Source organism: Wyeomyia smithii, chromosome 3, assembly GCF_029784165.1.
Source record: "Wyeomyia smithii strain HCP4-BCI-WySm-NY-G18 chromosome 3, ASM2978416v1, whole genome shotgun sequence".
Classification (NCBI taxonomy): domain Eukaryota; kingdom Metazoa; phylum Arthropoda; class Insecta; order Diptera; family Culicidae; genus Wyeomyia; species Wyeomyia smithii.
In genome coordinates, this window is record NC_073696.1 from 13,451,917 (window position 1) to 13,471,419 (window position 19,503).

Here is a 19,503-nt window from a genome sequence, read left to right on the forward strand (position 1 = left end):
TTTTTTTTTTGTGATTTTGGGCTTATTTACAGAAACTGGAAGTCACCATTTTGGATTTGACGACGTATCAAAATGACGTATGGAGTTCCACTTTCGAAAGTATTGAAATTGTTGGCCAAATATCACTTTAGGTTATTTTCCTGAAACCGGAAGTCGCCATTTTTTAATCCACAAAACTTAGTAGAAGATAAGAAAATAAAAGATTTTTATTGCTTAAGCTGCCTCTTAATCGATATTTAAACCAATGAATCGTAATCTTTCCTCCGGCTAAATGTCTCAAGGTTCTAGTTTGGATTACCGTAAAAAAAATAAAAAAGTAAGGTTAAGAGCTGAATGACCTTCTGGTTAAAAGCTCTCTAATATAAATCAAATTCAAATTCAAAAGTACAAAAGTAAATCGAATGCCGTAATATGTAACTATTCACAAAACTACGAAAAGATCAGAAATGTAAAACGTTTATGCTCGAGACATGGATTATTCTGCAAAAAAAATGTATATGTTGAAAGAACAACGAAAATTTTATTGAATAAAAAAGAAAAAAACACTTATCATTGAATTTTGATTCAGAGGCGAAATGCGCATAAAAAGTCAAAATTTTGCATGTATACGTATAACACGTATTAATTTTACAAAAAGTATTTTCAGGTGATTTTCTGTAATCTGTGTGCTGTACGTGGTCCTCGTGGCTATGTGGTTAGCGATGTCGATTGGCTCCCACACGGTTGTGATATCGGGTTCGATCCCCGATCAGGTCGAGAATCTCTTCGAACTGGATTTTTTTCGACTTAGCTCTGGGGCCCGGTGTATCGTTGTACTTATCCTCAATATGCAAAATGTGCTAAAACAATATCGATAACGAATTTTCTCAACTAATTTGGTTGATCGAGAACGTTATTAGAAGGCTAGCGTGCAATATTGTTGCGCTGTATACAGAAAATCATCTTCAAGCATACATTTTATTTTTCCTCAAATGTCTTTCCTGAACGTTAACAAATATTTTAATGCAAAAAAAAATCACATGTCATCGCTTTGAAATTAGATTAAGAGGCAAATTCAGCATAAAAAGTCATAAATTTGCATGTTTCACGTAGTTTTGTGAATAATATCTCAAGTTTCAGTAATCATATACTTTTTATTTTTCCTCAAATGTCTTTCCTGAACGTTAACAAACATTTCAATGAAAAAAGAATCACATGTCATCGCTTTGAAATTAGATTTAGAGGCAAACTCAGCATAAAAAGTCATAATTTTGCATGTTTTACGTAATTTTGTGAATAAAATCTCAAGTTTTAGTAATCATATACTTGTTATTTTTCTTCAAATGTCTTTCCTGAACGTTAGCAAACATTTTACTGTAAAAAAATCACATGTCATCGCTTTAAATTTTGATTTAGAGGCAAATTCAGCATAAAAAGTCGTCAAAAGTCGTTTGCACTGAAAACAAAATACTCATAGAAGCGATCGTTCAAGGACCCGGCACACTTCTAAACTAATGAAATAATATGAGTTTTTTGGTTTCGGTTGATCCGCTGAGTCTCTATCAAGATCACCGCAAGCCTCTGCAAAAAATAGCGTTTCGGGGAAACGGCCATTACTCCAGTAATAATTGGTATATCTCAAAATCAAACGTAATTTCTTGTTATTGATAAACTGTACTTTCAGAAAAATACCCCTGTGATGCAATGAAAATGGTGCTATGCACTTAAAAATAAATTCAAACTTCCCTCATTTTTCTCGACCAAAAAGGTATATAACCCCTTAAGGTAACTCGATATATTTGCTGAATGTTCGTCGAAATATATTGCTGACATTCGTTAAAAATTTCGCCGAGCTCAATCAGCTGTTGGGAAGTTTGCCGAGATAAATTAAGTGTGTATTCATTTCAGATATACAAAAACTCAGTTTTAACAGATTTTGCATGTTGAAAAAATAAGAATGCATATTTCTTCGTTTCAGGATAACAATTTTCTGGAAAACGGTATTTTCTGGGAAATAGTTTTCTGGGCATTGGTTCATGCCGGATAATAACTTTCTGGGGATAAGTACTTTCTGGGTAGCAGTTTTCTGGTGATTGGTACATTCTGGGATTTTGTTTTCTGGAGAAAAAGCTTCGGCGTTTTATTTTCTGGGGAATGGTTTTCGAGGAATTGTTATACAATCCCCTAGTTTACTCTGCATTCTGTGAGAGGTCGGGCTTGATGTTTTTCAAACCCGTACCCGACACGAGCCCGAGTTTTTCGGTTGTAATCTGAACCCGACCCGAACCCGAAATTTGAATCCAGCTTTTTACGCACCATAATGGCGGTCGCTATAATGGGTTTCGTAATATGCGAATGCGATGTATTTTGTGGTGAGAACAGTAAATAGACCATATTTTTTATTGTAACCATAAAAACATGGTATTTGTACTGTAACCTTGCAAACGTTTTTTGTTATTGCCATGTTTTAACAATGTTTTTTGTTGTTGAATCTACCACCGACAATAATTTTACCATAAATAACATTGTCAGTGACTTCCAAATGTATGCGAAAAGTGCCTGGAAAAATGCTGATAAGATACATAACAACCCCCTTTTTTCATGGAAAAAATCACAGGAGGGTTGTGTGCAAAGCCACGACCGCAAGGCTGAAGTAGAATACTTTTACAAGGAAGATAACCCGGCTGCTTGCGTATCAGTCATTTGTCAAAACTAGATGGCTCATGTGATGTCAAAATGAGTCAACATTTTATTGAATGCATTTACTAGTGCCCACTATCGCACAGAGGCTGCATGTCACCAAAGTGCCTCACTGCATCAGCTGCTATCGATGATGATACCCGCTGGAACTGCTACGCTATCCGTAGTCATGCTACAATTGTGGCCGCTATCCGCTATCGCTGGTATCCACTGCACTGCTACTGCTGCTGCTAAGGGAGGACTGCAGCAGCTGTTGTCGGTGTCTAAAACAATTATGAGCGGCTTCGGCTGAACAGGCTCTTATATAGGCCAAATAGCTTATTTTAAATTGCAAGGTATATGATTCTGTCGACCGTGCTTGGAAAGCAGTCATATAACGACCAATTGGAGGTCGAATTTTTCGTTTTGACAAGGCTTGACTATTTTCAATAGTACAATAGTTTGAACAATAAAATTACAATTATCTTCCTTTGAAAGAATCTTAGAAGATTTTCCAGTCTGTTGCTGCAAGAACGAAGGGAATCCATCGAATACTAACCGATTTATTAGCTTTTGAAATTGGTCATATTTTTCACTTTTTTCGGTTTTAGATTTTCATTTCACATCTCTATGTAGCCGAACTTCCCGAGAGAAGTATTCTACTTCAAAAAATATTATTAATGTCGAATTCGTTTTTACGGCAGGACTATCCCGTCCCGGACTACGCTTTGCAGCTGAAAAAAAACACTTTCCGAGCAGTTGCAATGGTGTGCGTAATACCAGAGGTAACTGTCACTTTTGTTTTGGTCATTATCGCCATTGTCTTTTATCGCATTTGTGCTACTGTACGAAAAATTTGCCAATTTAATGAAAAATTACCAAATAACAAAATAAAATAAATAAAATTCAACCTGATGTTTGACACGCGAAGAACGATAATCAAAGCAAACCGATTTTGACACACTTTTTTTTTTATTTTGACACATACGTGTGAATGTGTTGGTGTCTTCAAAACTGCACTCTGTTTCTTGCGCGGGCTGTCCGGGACAGAAAAAGGGTAGTCCGGAAAATGTAAAAAAAAAACAGTGATTTGACAAAGTGTAGTCCGCGGGGTAGCTACACCGCAAAAACGAAAACGACATAAGCTTGACGTGTTTGTTCTCGATTTGAAGGTTCACAAAACGATTCGTTGTTTTGGTTTTTAATTAAACTTCATTGGTGGTCTTTAATACTTTTGTAGTATCTATGCAAGGTAGTTCTTCAATGCAGTTTTTTGAAGAATAAAAATACAGGTTCTATGATTAATAAGTTTAATTTTCCAAAATCAAACCGATATTTTTCACTGATCCACGTTTTATTTTTCCTTCCACTTGCAGATGATCCGCACTTCAGCGATCTGGTGTACTCGGCGGAAATTGCCATCGATGCCGGTATCTACCCGGAACGCATCTATCAGGGCAGCAGTGGGTCCTATTTCGTCAAAAACCCCGCAACCGTAAGTAATTCAATGCCTCTCACTGTTTAATGCTATTATAACAGCATCCCCAAAAACGCTCTATTCGACGGGGAAAGACTGACAGAAAACAGTCTGTTCCATTTCCTGCAACAGAGAGCGAACAATAAAACAGTAGCCGTGATTGCAATTCATCCCATTAACTTAGTCGGCAGCCCATCAATTTAATTAGGCTCCGCACTACAGAAAACGAAAATCCTCTTTTCTCTGTTAACTACTGTTTTTCAGAAGGAAGGGAGAATAGGCACTTTTTTCTGGTGCGATGCGTGATTACAGTTGTAAGGTATTCGTCATTTTAACGGGATGAATTATCGGGTGGGTCTGCTTCGTTTGAGATTGACGAGTGCGTGCCTTGGTATCAATCATACATTCCTAATTTATACTAAAAATCCGCGTCCACGTTGTTCATCAAAAACTCATTTTGTTACGGTGAATGATTCGCAGAAAGTCGTTGCAGTCTTTAAACCTAAGGACGAAGAACCCTACGGAAAATTGAACCCAAAATGGATCAAATGGATGCACAAGCTGTGCTGTCCGTGTTGCTTCGGTCGAGCGTGTCTAATTCCGAATCAAGGGTAAGCGAAGAATTGTCTGTTAAACTAGTTCAGCGACTGAATTCTATTCAATTCTGTTTTAGATACTTATCGGAGGCGGGAGCAAGTTTGGTGGACCAGAAGTTGAACTTGAACATTGTACCAAAAACTCGTGTAGTGCGGCTTGTTTCGGAGACCTTCAACTATCCAAGATTGGATCGCCAGAAGGCGCGGATAAAAAAGACTATCAAAGAACGAATACCAGCTGCCCGGTTCAACCGACTGAGCCTTCCGCCGAAAACGGGCTCTTTCCAGCTGTTTGTGGACGGTTACAAGGATGCCGATTACTGGCTGCGGCGGTTCGAACAGGAACCTCTACCTACGCGATTAGGGCAGAAATTCCAAATTCAGTTCGAGCGGCTGGTGGTTTTGGATTATATAATTCGGAACACCGACCGGGGCAACGACAATTGGCTTATCAAATACGAACAACCCACGATTGTGCCGCAGAGTAATGGAAGCACGCCTAACGGTATACCACGAAGCAGCAGTCGATTAGAGATGAATGAAAATACGGACAGGAATCTTGTTCAAATGCCGGAGATTAGAATCGCGGCGATCGATAACGGGCTAGCGTTTCCGTTCAAGCATCCGGACTCGTGGCGGGCCTATCCTTACCACTGGGCCTGGCTACCACAGGCCAAGGTTCCTTTCAGTCAGGATATTAAGGACCTCATATTACCATCTCTATCCGATCTGAACTTCGTCGAAGAACTGTGCAATGAACTGTACGAACTGTTCAAACAGGATAAAGGTTTTGATCGTGGCCTATTCGAGCGGCAAATGTCTGTGATGCGGGGTCAGATTCTGAATCTGACACAAGCTTTAAAGGATGGCAAAAGTCCTGTCCAGCTGGTGCAAATGCCAGCTGTTATTGTTGAACGGTGTGTAGTTTGTTATAAGTCACAGCGAAATAACTTCACTAACTTTGTCAATTTCTCTCAACGTATACAGATCAAAAGTAAACCCCGGTTCGGCAAGGTTTTTCTCATTCCAACAGCGCTTCCAAAACAAGAGCCCATTCTTTTCTTGGTGCTAAAGGATTGCCTGCATCAGGAGAACGCTTGCCTACTCCAGCGGCTGACAGAAAAGAGGTGTGATGGCTGTGCGAGTATCATGGTAAATAAAAACGGTTAAGTAGATATCTACGGAATAATACTTTTCTATAATGTTGCACGTACCGCTGGACAGTGATCGATACGTTAGGTAGAACAAGGTCCGGGAACACTACTTGTTTGTATGTAAAAATAAATAAAATCGTTATAACATTCATATGGAAGCCAATCTATTTGTATTTATCAATAAATAATATTATAGTTTAATAGTGCAAAATGAGTAATCCACTAACCACATCAACTGCAACTGTAATTTTAACAATGTGTAATTTCACCGATATAGAGTACAGTAATTATTATTTCCAATCCTAAAATGTTTAAATTTGATACATTTTCATTGGCAGAAACCCCTACCAGAACAAAACACTTGGTTCAACTAAACTCATAATTCAGCTTGATTTTGTGTACATACAGCACGAAACTTTAAAAAAATATTCTGAAAACTCAACGATATATGTTTTGTGATTCATCTCAGTTTTTTGACAGAAAAAAATTCTAACAAGCACTATATTCAGTAAGTAGAGAATCTGAAAATCAATACTAGTCTTATGTAATGAAACGAAACTTCATCCCAGAGTGTCTGAGGTTGGGAAGCTCACACAGGCAACAAACGTACGAGGAATTTGAAATGAAAATACGAGATTGTACCGGTAGGTCCAAACAAAAAAAATTACTTAGAGAAATTGATCAAATTTTTCATAACCTTACGACAGAAACAAACTTTAGGCTAGATGCATCTTATTAGATAGATAGGGTTAGTAGTATCTGAATCCATTGAAACCAATCGTGCGAGTGAATCCGAGCATGTGCAAAAAAAAAATAGAAACAACAGAATTACTATGTATTTGAAACCCAGCCCCCCAAACGTGAACATTGATAGTGTTTTAGTTCAACTTCAACATCACACAATCCTCAATACGCCCGCGGCATTACACAATCAGTTAGTTTCGGTGACAATTTAATAATAACCCATCCAATGGTAACCGGTGGCAAGTTTTTTTGATGACAGCCTTGATATCTACACAGTACCAAAAAATGAAATTCACAACTAATACAAAAGAAAGCACACAACGGTTTCTAGCACATAAAGTGAAAAACATATACAATTTCACACCGTTTATAATGCACAGTACAAAATCGTTTAAAACCATGTAAATTTGTACGTTAAGTTATGTAAACTTAAAACTTTGAATATAAATTTGCATGCAAATTCACATTATATTCATTTACATAGCATGTGAATATAATGCGACACGGAATATTACATGGTTTCCAATGCTTCATTTATGTGCATAAAAACAGATGTAAATTTTTTTTACTGTGTACAAGATAGAGTTGCAGCAAAACATACAATGGAAAATGTTATGCAGATTGGAACATATCTCGATTTTTGGTCAGCAATTTCTTGCTCAGCTTCTGAGCTTTAGGTTTTGTGCTTCATTTCAGCTGCTTCTGCTTCTGCAAGCTCGTTCTCTTTTTTGCACACTTTACATTAATCGCTTAGCTTTTCATCACATTTCGTACTAATGCTTTCTTCGACCTACATTATATGGTCAGCGAAGCAAGGTTGTCTAATTTGTCTCGGAGAATCTGTGATGAAGCAGTATTCTACAAGCATCCGTATTACGATTTGAAACGTTTTCTCATTTTTGAACAATTCGTTTTTGCGGAAAAATGTACGGTAAATGTGATCTGATTCATTTTTCCATTCTTTATGTACTGATATGTTAGTATTTCTTTAACAAGAGCTTTTTTCTAACTTACAGAAACCCATTTGGAAGTGGTTCATCAAAAGTTACAACGTCGTCTAATTTTATGCTGAGTCTGATTTACTCAAAACAACGAAGCATGTCTTTCCCACAAAGCTTTTTATCACACTGTATCATCATACTGGTCAACACAGGTGCACTTCAAAAGCTCAAACCGGAAAATGAAAGATTATAGTTATTCAACCACTCCTGTGAGTTCTCTAGTCACTAACTGTTTTTCAAAGACTGAAACGAGTTTTCTCGTAAACATACCGTTGGAGTGACGAACCCGACGAGCAACTACAATGCGAACTCTCACGTAAGTTGACGTGTTTTGGTAATGGCTAGCGGCACCTGTTTGAGCTTTTGGAATGCACTTTTTCTCCATTTTGTCGACCAGTATTATCATTAATTGTTCGAATTGTTCCGTATGAAAAAAGGATTGCGAATTTTCGAACCTCTCTTGCAAATGTGATTCATGTGAAAATTAATCATGAACAAAATTTCACTGAAACATAGCTAATTTATAAGCTGAAATAATTTAACCAACGACAGTAAAATCTCCCATCGAAAAACGAGAAAAACTTCATATGTTCGTTTGTTTTCAACTTAAGGGTTTTTTTTTTATTTATTTAGCTAATCAGAGTTATTTGAAAAAAGAAATTAGAAGCCTTCGTCGGTTTCATTTTTGTACTAGCTAAGTATCCGATCTCGCTCGAGATTTAACAAGATTATTCTACCAATGCCATTCTTAGGCTCCCCACCAGTTACCCTTCCTTTACGCTGAAATCTACAATACCTTTGCGTGACTTTCTCTTAACAAAAAATAAGTCCCTCTTATCAATAAAACTGGCCAGAAGGACGCACGACGAAACTTCTCCAGGGAATTATAATTGGTGATACAGGTCGGACTCGATTATCCGGAGACTCGATTACCCGGGGGCCCGATTATCCGGGGCTCGATTATCCGGAGAAAATGGTTCGATTATCCGGAGTATTTTTTTCTTCTGTATTTCTATAATGTACTTCTGTCTTCCGGGTCATTGGGAGTTGCGGGGTTGTTCAAAATTGTAACAACAATGGCCCGTTCTGTTTAGGTAGTTCGTTTTTAGCAGTTTTCTCGTCGTTTCTTCAACCAATTCTTACTGAACAACCTCCAAAAGCGAGGTATTACGGTTTTTATTTGCCGATGAGGACAACCACTATTGGTCAACCGGTTTCGAATTTATGGTCGGTTTTTATTACACGGATTCCGGAATTTACGCGTTTTTTTTACGCGGATTCCGGGATTTACGCAGTTTTTTACGCGAATTCCGGAATTTACGCGTTTTTTACGCGTTTTTTTACGCGGTTTTTTACGCGATTTTTTTACGCGGCACGTATCCCCCGCGTAAAAAGCGACTCTAGTGTACTTAGAAACAGGCCACAAGCGAAATCAATAACGGTTTGAAATCCGCGAATTAGCCCATTAGAGGCCATATCAAGCGTCTAGGTCGTTGTAGGTCACTTAGGAAACAGAAAAAAATCATGAGTGTTGTCAAAATCGATAAGGGTCTGTATATGTAGCACCTCAATTCTTCTTAATATTCAAGACAATAAAACAGATAAATACCTAAATCAAATCGAATTCTATTACATTTTCTGGAATCTATTTCCTTTAATCTCTCGAAGCAATAGCTGTCTTTCTAATGGTAGTTTTGATTTATTGTATTTGGTTTTTACATCTTTGAGATAATCAATATAACATAATTCATTATTACGTATATATGTATAACAAACGCCGACAAACAGTCTAAAGACAATTTTTAATTTATTTCGTCGGCACATGTATTGTGTACAACATACTATAATAGAAAACTCACTGTTCTAAATGAAAGATATTAAAAATTCAAAAATAAAGAATGGCTCGATTATCCGGAGGATTCGATTATCCGGAGCGAAATATTTTTCAAAACTCCGGTTAATCGAGTCCGACCTGTATTTGGCAAGAGGAACGAGTATCGGTATAGTAGAACAGTAAGCGGGTAAGGAAGAGTATCACATTTACACACAAGCACTGATAAACAATAATAATAAGCATGCCACTTCTCAAAAGCGGTATTGCTATTAACAGAAGTGCGGGATACAGCAGACAACCGGGCATATCTCTCAATAGATCTACGATTCTGGTCGCAGTGAGGAAGTCCATAAAGGAAAAAAAAATTCTACCAATCAGTGGCCAATCTTTGCTTTACCCTCCCATAACCATACGCTTATGCAGCAGGATACCTGTGCCATGTTTGATAGAGACATGCCTGGCTGTCAAGAAGTGATGATAGATCATACATTTGAATACACTTTCACGTTTATATAAATTTATTTCAGAAAGTTTACCTTGTTCGATCTAATTCGTTCTGAATCTTGTTTTGTTTAATAATGGTTCTGCTTCAGCAACGTTTCTAAACGTATTTTGAACTCTCCATCATCAAATTGTTTTCATTATTATCTCAAATCGTGACGATTAAAAGAAAAAGATCGATCATAACGGACTGGACTTTTAAAGTGCTTTTTCAGAAATTTTTGTACGATTTTTTTTGTGTCATTCCTGTTCCGGAAGTACCAGTATTGAAAAGTTTTTAAACATTTTCTTTAATTTCACCCAGCCTTCTAGAAAACGGTGAAGAATCGGTGTATGAAAGTCTTAAAAAAATTATCTCCATATTGAGAAACGCGATTTGCTCGATTTTTTCGGATATCTGGATCCGGATAAACCGGAAGTAGACAATAGAATGCCAAATGTCGTCGGACATGCATTTTCGTTATTCTGGTTCCGGAATACCAATAATCACAGATGTTATTCAGATTAACTTCTGATCTCCAGATATGACCGAGGACTTGAAAATCATAGAACTTATTCCGAAAGTTCTCGTAATGCATGTCTTTCTTATCAATTAAATCTCCTCGCTTTTTCCAATATAGAGCAATTCCATTCCAATAAATTAGAAAATATTTTTTACCAATATTTTTTTTTCTACAGTATATTTTTTTATAACCGCAATTTTATTATCTACAACTTTCCTGAAGACACCATTTCATTTAAACAAGCCGTTTTTCTGATATAAAATATTTTATCCATCAGTCACATTTTTTGATAAGCTCTTTTGGAATAGCCGTGGTTAAGGAATACTAATCTTAAGAAGTTTTTTTTTTTTTTCAATATTTCTTCATTTTTTCACAGCTATAGATCAATAGATCATAAGTCACTATGTTGGATTGAAAAATAGTGTCGGACATTGGGCATGAGTTGGTGGACAGTCCGGGTTGTAGATATCTCAATATCCAAAAAAAAATTTATCTTTTGTGGTAAAAATTTAGTTTTACATCAATCTTTCTAGAAAAAGTAAGTCGCCATCTTGGATATAAAAAAGGTGCCGGATATCGATATTTGGTCCTTGGGTATCATCCCGATACTGAAAATACTCACATTACAGGGTTCATAATAGGATTTTCTTCAAGGGGGAGTCACCATCTTGAATTTTAAAATGTCGTTAAACACTGATTTATTGGTTCTTGGAACATTTTCATCAATTTTATTTGAAAATAACGTCGAACCTCAATATTTGGTCTTCAGACGTCATCCCAATTCCGAATATACCAATATGGCAAAGCATATCCTATTTTAACCGAATTCCAGAAACCGGAAGTTACCATGTTGAATTTCAATTTATCAGACACCGATTTTTGTTTTCTAAGCGTCGGCTTCCGGAAATACCAATATGTGGGGATTTGCGAACGTTTTTCAGTTTTATACACCTCCCAGAAATCGGAAGTCGCCATGGTGTCGAACCTCATGATTTGGTCTCTGGACATCAACTTACGGCCTCCAGACATGACTATTATACATCTATAACCACCTTCTTTGTAAAACGAATTCGCATGCCAATTCTGGAATAAATCGGTCCAGGTATTCAAGAGTTATGCTGGAGCATACATACAAAACATGTCTTTTACATAATCAGAAGATTCCCTATTAGGCCGTTACAAATTTTATTTTCGTTCTATGCGACGTCACTCACTCTCTTAAGGGGCTTGTGTTGTACTAGGGATACGAGTGCGGCAGAATATTTAAGAGGGATACTAGAGAACAACGTAAAAGATTAAGTATTTTCCTGCTACCACTTCCCAGAACTAGGTATGTATAGTCAAAAAATTTCATATTCATAGACAGAGTCACAAAATTTCATATCCATAGACATAGACATTCTGTTGTATAGTCTGAAAAAGTATTTTTTTCTCAACGTCCCTTTGCTGAAATAAAGCTATGATATAAGACACCTTGTTTCCCGCTTTGGCCCCTTTGAGGCACGACTTCCCGAAGTCCGACTGAGCTGGAATTTTGCATGAGATTTTTTTTCCATAAGGTGAAATTAAGCCGTTTCGTTCTGAACAGTTTCACAAAATGGTACAGTACACATAAGTTCTGTAGTGGATCTTTTTGTTGGCCTTGCGGCATTATGTTTCGGGCTTGATTTAAGAACTGGTTGTATTTTTGGCAAACATTGAAAATTGATAAAAAATATATATTAATTTTCCTTCAAAACGTAACTTGTGGATCGAAAAAAAATCACAGGAAGTTTGTGTGCAAAGCCACGACCGCAAGGTTGAAGTAGAATACTTTAACAAGAAAGATAACCCAGCTGCTTGCGTGTCAGTCATTTTTCCTAGTAAATAAATGTTGACCGCTCATTGGCAGTATTGAAAATTCTGTGCAAACGAAGTTGAAGTACTACTCAATTTCAGTTTGCACATATAAATACGACCTCACTGAACAGGAAAAGTACAAACTCTTTGCGGCGCAAACAAGTTTCAACAGTCAGCGTATATGTACATGTGAATTCAAATTAAGATAATTAACTTTTGGTTAAAGCTCAGAACAAGAAAATATTAAATCTTCAATTCATTTGTTTGGTTGTCCTAAAAATGGTTCGATTTCTCCTACCTCTAGTAGAAGGCCCTTCTCCAGCGTCCCAACCAGAGGTTGGACACGTGTTACCTCTGGCTGCTTTTAAATTGACCTCCGTACTGGTACTTGGTTTCTTCGATGCACTTCCCCCATGCTGGTCCTTCGCGCGTTTCCCAGCATCACGCTTGTATTTGGCGTTCATATATTTAGACATAGCACTGAATACACTTCCGATGGATTTCTCAATAAATGCAATAAATGCACTCGTATTCTCTTACCCGAGAATAATAAAACACTTCCAAGAAATGTTGCACTACTGCACATAATTCAAAAATTGGCTAATATGCCGTAGGCATCAAATCGAGAAAAGCGCCTTTGAAAGTTTTTTATCGGTACAACATATTTTGACTGCTCATGACAACTTTTTTATTGAGTAAGTCACCCTTCATATATGCTGGACCCTTGCCGTTGAGTTGAAACAGGGAAATCTGTAGAAAAATTCCATCCGCCACGTATTTTTAACACAGTAGCCGTTTTTTTCTATTATAAACGAAAGGTCAGTTGACAAAACGGTGTGCAATTCGGCTAATATCCATACGATGTGAATTATATCGTACTCGTTGGTGATGCAAATGGTTTCAAATTCAATAAAACAACACGGAAGCACAAGTGAGGATGAAAAGGACGACGAGACAATTGTTACGTGCGGCAATATAATAATATAACGAAAATATTATTATTCATGGTAATCTCACAATCCACTTTCCTATTTTTTCTCATCAAATCCAAAATGAAATCTGAATCTTATCTTTATTAATAATACTCCCAATCAAAGAGCTAAATATCATTTTTTTAAATGTAAAGGTTTATGACAGAAGGAAACAGTCACACGTTTTGATCATTGGGTTTCGCAGTACAACAAATAAATTCTTGTAGCATCAAATATTCTTCGTGAAAAAGTCAAATTTGATGCAAAAGCCTTACGATCGCTCACCTGTCGCCAGTAACCACCAAGCTACAACACACTTTCGAAAGTTAGAAGAAACACAGTTCAGTAATAATACACTGGTTCGTGAACATGCCACAGGTTCAAATTGGATATTGGATATTAGCCAAATTCTCAACTATTCTGGATATTAGCCAAAATTGTTTCACGTTTGCTGCCTTCCCAAATGCATTTTTTGACAATCGGCTTCCGTAGGGACCTTGTTTAGGGTGTGTACCATCACGAGAAACTGTTTTCTCGATTTTGGTAAAAATGGCATATTAGCCAGTTTTTGAATTATGGGCAGTACTAGTAAAAAGACAATTTCCACGTGTTGTAACGTGCTGGAGCACGAAATCTATGTCTGTGATAGGGAACCTTCACGTTCACGAGGCATGACTGGAGAAACGCGTGTAATAATGCGGTAAAATTTTTAATGTCTTTTTGTGCAAATTATTGTACTCAGACAAAAACCTTTTTTGAATTGAACGAATTTTTAGTGAATAAACGTTAACCGTTTGTTATTCAAAGTTGGTCATGCTGATCGCAGCCTTTGCGCTGCCCCTACAGTGGGGGGATTACTAAATAAAGTAAAAATTGGACAACTACAACAGAATTTGATTGCATCCCACACAGAATGTCTGCTTGTGTTGATGCCAGAAAATTATTAACCTTCAATTATTTTTTTATTTGCCTTGAAAAAAGCATTTTGCGGTTCAAAATCGGTTGCTAATTACAACCTTTGAGCTGCCCTTACATTGGGGGAATTAAGATACACGGACAACATGCACTGTGGAAGCTATTTCACATTCAGTAAAGCCTGTAGTACACTCTTTGACCGAGCGTCAAATATTTGTCACTTTTGGACAGATAAAAATTTGGTCAAAGCTAATTATTTGTCACTCTCCAATTTTAACATGGAGCAAACACGAGCAAACAACAACCATGATGTCAAATATATTTGACCATTATGTCAGAAGGTCAAATATTTGACCATTAGACAAAGAGTGTACTACAGGCTTAAATTAGACGGGTGCGACAAATTTAAATTGGTAGGATGCAACACAGAATACTTGCTTGCGTTGACAAAAATTATTAACTTTCAATGACTTGTTTATTTGCCTTCAAAAAGACATTTTGATTTCCAAAATTGGATTTCCTGATGGCAATCTTCATGCTGCCCCAACACGGGGGGAATAATGGCTGTCTGGCGACACACGCTGAGAAAAACCGCGCTGCTCCTGAGACGTGGTGACCAACCACAGGGCTAGTGCTGCTGCTAAGGAAGGACTACTGCTGTTGTCGCTGTCTAGAACTATTATGAGCGGCTCCGGCTGAAACAGGCTCTTATATAGGGATGAAAAGAGGAATGAATTATTTTTCGTAGGTGGTGGAATGATATAACTTGAAAAATATGTGTGACTTCATTCCGGCTCAGAGCGATCATTTGATAAGCTCCACCTCTTTTTTCAGTTTCTAAAGTTTTTCCTCAGTTTCGTAGCACGAAAGCACAAAAATGATTTCTTGTCGAGCAGGACCGATAGCACTCTCATTGAAGCAACAAAATAACATGTTTTGTGTCGTGTTGCGCAGCTTCGTTGAAGAAAATGTTCCCGCCCCCGTGTCGCATGTAAGCAGATTATTGCGTTCAGTAGACAGTAGATAGTGTATCCAGCGAATAAACACCGATGGTGCTCTCACACACGCAACGGTTTTAACCCGTATCTTATTGCGGTTTGTAACATCAAGCGATTTCGTTTGCTCGCTGTTGCGTGTTGCATCATGTTGCAACTTGGCAGCTGGGAGACGACGAAATTCTGTTTATGCTGATTGATTGAATCGACTTCATATTAGCTCTGCATAGTCGAACTAACTCCTTTTGTGAATGCGTTCTAACAGGGCAATTTATTATTCAATGTCGGTTATGCTGAACGCAGCCTTTGCGCTGCCCCTACAGTGGGGAGTTTACTAAATAAAGTAAAAATTAGACAACTACAACAGAATTTGATTGCATCCCGCACAGAATGTCTGCTTGTGTTGATGCCAGAAAATTATTAACCTTCAATTATTTTTTTATTTGCCTTGAAAAAAGCATGTTGTGGTTCAAAATCGGTTGCTAATTACAACCTTTGAGCTGCCCTAACATTGGTGGAATTAAGATACACGGACAACATGCACTATGGAAGCTATTTCACATTCAGTAAATTAGACGGGTGCGACAAATTTGAATTGCTAGGATGCAACACAGAATGCTTGCTTGCGTTGACAAAAATTATTAACTTTCAATGACTTGTTTATTTGCCTTAAAAAAGGCATTTTGATTTCCGAAATTGGATTTCCTGATGGCAATCTTCATGCTGCCCCAACACGAGGGGAATAATGGCTGTCTGGCGACACACGCTGAGAAAAACCGCGCTGCTCCTGAGACGTGGTGACCAACCACAGGGCTAGTGCTGCTGCTAAGGAAGGACGACTGCTGTTGTCGCTGTCTAGAACTATTATGAGCGGCTCCGGCTGAAACAGGCTCTTATATAGGTCAAATAGCATCGACCAATCAGAGGTCGAATTTTTCGTTTTGACAAGGCTTGACTATTTTCAATAGTACAATAGTGTGAATAATAAAATTACAATTAGCTTATTTTGGGAAGAATCTTAGAAGATTTTCCAATCTATTGCTGCAAGAACGAAGGAAATCCATCGAATACTAACCGATTTATTAGCTTTTGAAATTGGACATATTTTTCACTTTTTTCGGTTTTAGATTTTCATTTCACATCCCTATGTAGCCGAACTTCCTGAGAGAAGTATTCTACTTCAAAAATTTCAAAAACAATGTTTTTTTATTGCTCTGGACAACGATATTTAGTGTAAAAATGATGTATTTTTAATGAAAATCATAGTTAAATTATGGTAAAATTATGTACAATAACAGCAACTTTTAAGGATTTTTGATGTTATTTTTCTCGGGCATCGAACCAATTTGAATACTTTTTTTTACAAAACCCGGGTTTGAGAATCCGAAACCCGACTATCGCTAGTGCAGAGTATAGGAATCAGGGAAACCAGATGTGCAGATGTGTGTGCAAAACGTAGATTTTCCGAGTCCAAGTGCAGATTTGAGAATTGAATCACAGATTTTAGCAGAATTTTGCCGGCGAAATTTTTCCCAATCACACATTTTTCAAAAATATTCGGCGTCTTTGATAGGAATTTCTTCAAGAGTGAATGTAAATACAGCCGTTTTGGAAATTTTCCTTGAAATTCGAATACGGTCAGTTTAATGCATATGAAAAAGATAATTTAATTGGATTGTCTAGCCATATCAGTTTTTTATATTATCTGAAAGATCTGCATTTTCTAAGTAAAACGTGATTTAAAAAAATCTATCATTGTACTTCGCTTTTCAAATCACGATTTAAAACTGCTTGAAATCTGCTCGAAATCGCTACAATGACAGTTCGTCCATATACCAACTGTCATTGGGAACAATTCAAATATTACATAAGGGATCATTCAAATAATACATAACGCTCTAGGGGGTGGGGGGGGCTATTCAGCGGAGCGTTATATTGCATGTGGCAAACATGTAAAGTTGCGTTACATGGGGGTGGGTGGGTATTGAAAATTGCCAAATTCCGAGTTATGTAATATTTGAATGTTTCCTAATGCGGAATTTGGTAATTTTCAATACCCACCCACCCCCACGTAACGCAATTTTACATGTTTGCCACACGCAATGTAACGCTTCGCTGAATATCAACCTTCGCTTCTAATCTTAAATTTTTCTCCATAGGTGTATTTGACGAGTTGCAGTCTGCCATCCCAAATTTTGATAGGATTTTCTAAATATTGAGTGACTGTGACAATTGCATAATCCCGGTGTTTCTATCATAGACGATCTTGATCCCAAGAAAATGGCTTATTACTCCGCAGTCGGTCATATCGAAGATTTGTGACAGTTTTCTTTTCAATGCCTCAATAGTTTTTAGCTTCGTGCCAACAATCAACAAATCATCTACGTATAGCACGATAAAAACTGAATCGTCGTTCTCGCCATGCCATGTGTACAGACAGTAGTCATATTTAGATCGCACGAATCCAAGTTTTAGTAGCGTACTGTTGAATTTGTCATTCCAGCATTGTAGAGACTGTTTGAGCCCGTATAATGATTCTTGCAATTTGCACACCATTCCGGGTGAAGCTTTTACACCATCAGGGACTTCCATGTAGATTTCCTCTTGTAGCTCGCCATCTAGGAAGGCCGTCTTCACATCCATTTGATGGAAATAACAACGCTTCTGTATTCCAATAACTAGGACTGTTCGAATGGTAGTCAGCTTTGCCACCGGCGCGTATGTCTCTTGATAGTCCATTCCAAATGGGTGTAGTCGTCAATGAACGATACAAAATACCTAGAGCCGTCCCACGTTGGGGGATCAATAGGACCACACACATCGGAGTGTATCCGTTCCAATGCACGTGTTGCTCGTGCTCGGGTGCCATCGAATGGTTCTCTGCATTGCTTTCCAAGCACGCACGTGTCGCAGAAGCCAACATTCTTCGGCTTCGGTTCAAGCCCTATCACCATGTTGTGTCTGACCAGAGCATCCATAGCTTGCTGACTAGCGTGTCCAAGCCGACGATGCCATTTAGTACTCACCTCCGATGTACATATATTTGCTGATCCTATGTCCGTTTTCAACGTTAACTTGAGCTCGTACAGGTTTCCTTGTAATTCAGCAACAGCGAAAACAGTCCCGTTGTGCTTCATTATTGCTTTGTTCGCACTGTTCTCTCGTGTAAACAATACATCATACATCTATGCCAGCCTTTGACATCTTTTTAACGGATAGTAGATTACCTCTCAATTCGGGAAGATACACCACGCTCTTCATTTCGAACCGCATACCATGTTGTGTGACACCTCTCACCGTGCCTTCGTATTCACCAACTAAGGACACACCGTTTTTTGCGACATCGACAATAAACGGATTTCTCAGCTTACGCACATCATGTAAATAACTTCTATTGCTTACTAGATGGTCGCTGCATCCTGAATCCACAATAAAAATTGCCTTCTCATGGTCAAAGGTCTGTTCGTTTCTATTCACCATAAAAGTCACAGATTTTCCTCTTACAATGGTGTTAGCGTCACCCTCGGATTTCTTAACTCGGCAGTCTTTTTGCATATGGCCAGTTTTTCGACCACCAATGAAAGCAGCAGATTTTTCTTCATACGAGTCTGTTCTATCAGCGCGCTTAGATTCCTCACCTAGCAGCCGTTGTTTGACCATATCCAAGGTAAGCTTTTTCTCGTCTATATTTTCCATTGCAGTAACAAGGGGATTGTAACTGTCTGGAAGTGTTAGGAAAAGCTGAGAAATCAGGTCATTTTCTTGTAGCTTTGCTCCTGCAGACTTTAGCTGTCGCACCAACTCGTCGAATATCAGTAAATGACTTCTCATTAACGTTCCTTCCTTCATCCGAAGCCTGCCTAGCTGCTTACGCAAGAGAGTCTGGCTTGCTACTGACTTTTTCGCAAATGTGTCTTCCAACGCCTTCCACATTGCTTTGGCGGTCTCTTTTTCCCTAACGATTTCCAGGCATTCGTCGCCAACGAATCCTACCAGCAAAGATTTAGCTTTTCGGTCCGTCTTCAGGAATTTGTTTCTTGGTTCGCCTTCTGCCTCTGGTGCTTCCTCAGAGAGTGCTTCCGAAACTTCTGCAGCATCCAAAAAAAGCTTGACGCGGAACCTCCAATTTTCGTAGTTGATACCGTTCAGCTGGGGGATTCCAGCACCTTCCTTCATCGTGGAGCCCATAACCTAGAGGAATGGATAACTGGAACTCACGAAAAACTTGAACAATAGTTTTATTGGTAGAACAAATTAACTTATGTGATCGTTCGCTTCAAGCGGTTGTTAGGAAGTGACTAGAAGAAAAACCTTT

The 19,503-nt window shown here is 38.0% G+C and overlaps 1 protein-coding gene across 2 annotated transcripts; it reads left to right on the forward strand.

Annotated features, from left to right (window-relative positions):
* Positions 1-3,457: 3,457 nt before the first annotated feature.
* On the forward strand, positions 3,458-6,862 carry LOC129730818 (phosphatidylinositol 4-kinase type 2-alpha). 2 transcript variants are annotated; one of them, XM_055690399.1, is made up of 5 exons: positions 3,458-3,910; positions 4,035-4,153; positions 4,616-4,746; positions 4,809-5,648; positions 5,719-6,862. In XM_055690399.1, the coding sequence occupies exons 1-5, from the start codon at positions 3,904-3,906 to the stop codon at positions 5,801-5,803; spliced, it is 1,182 nt and encodes a 393-aa protein (XP_055546374.1). In that variant the 5' UTR covers positions 3,458-3,903; the 3' UTR covers positions 5,804-6,862. The 2 variants fall into 2 exon arrangements, with proteins under 2 accessions (XP_055546374.1, XP_055546375.1); XM_055690400.1 differs by having other exon boundaries at positions 3,461-3,950.
* The last annotated feature ends 12,641 nt before the right edge of the window (positions 6,863-19,503 follow it).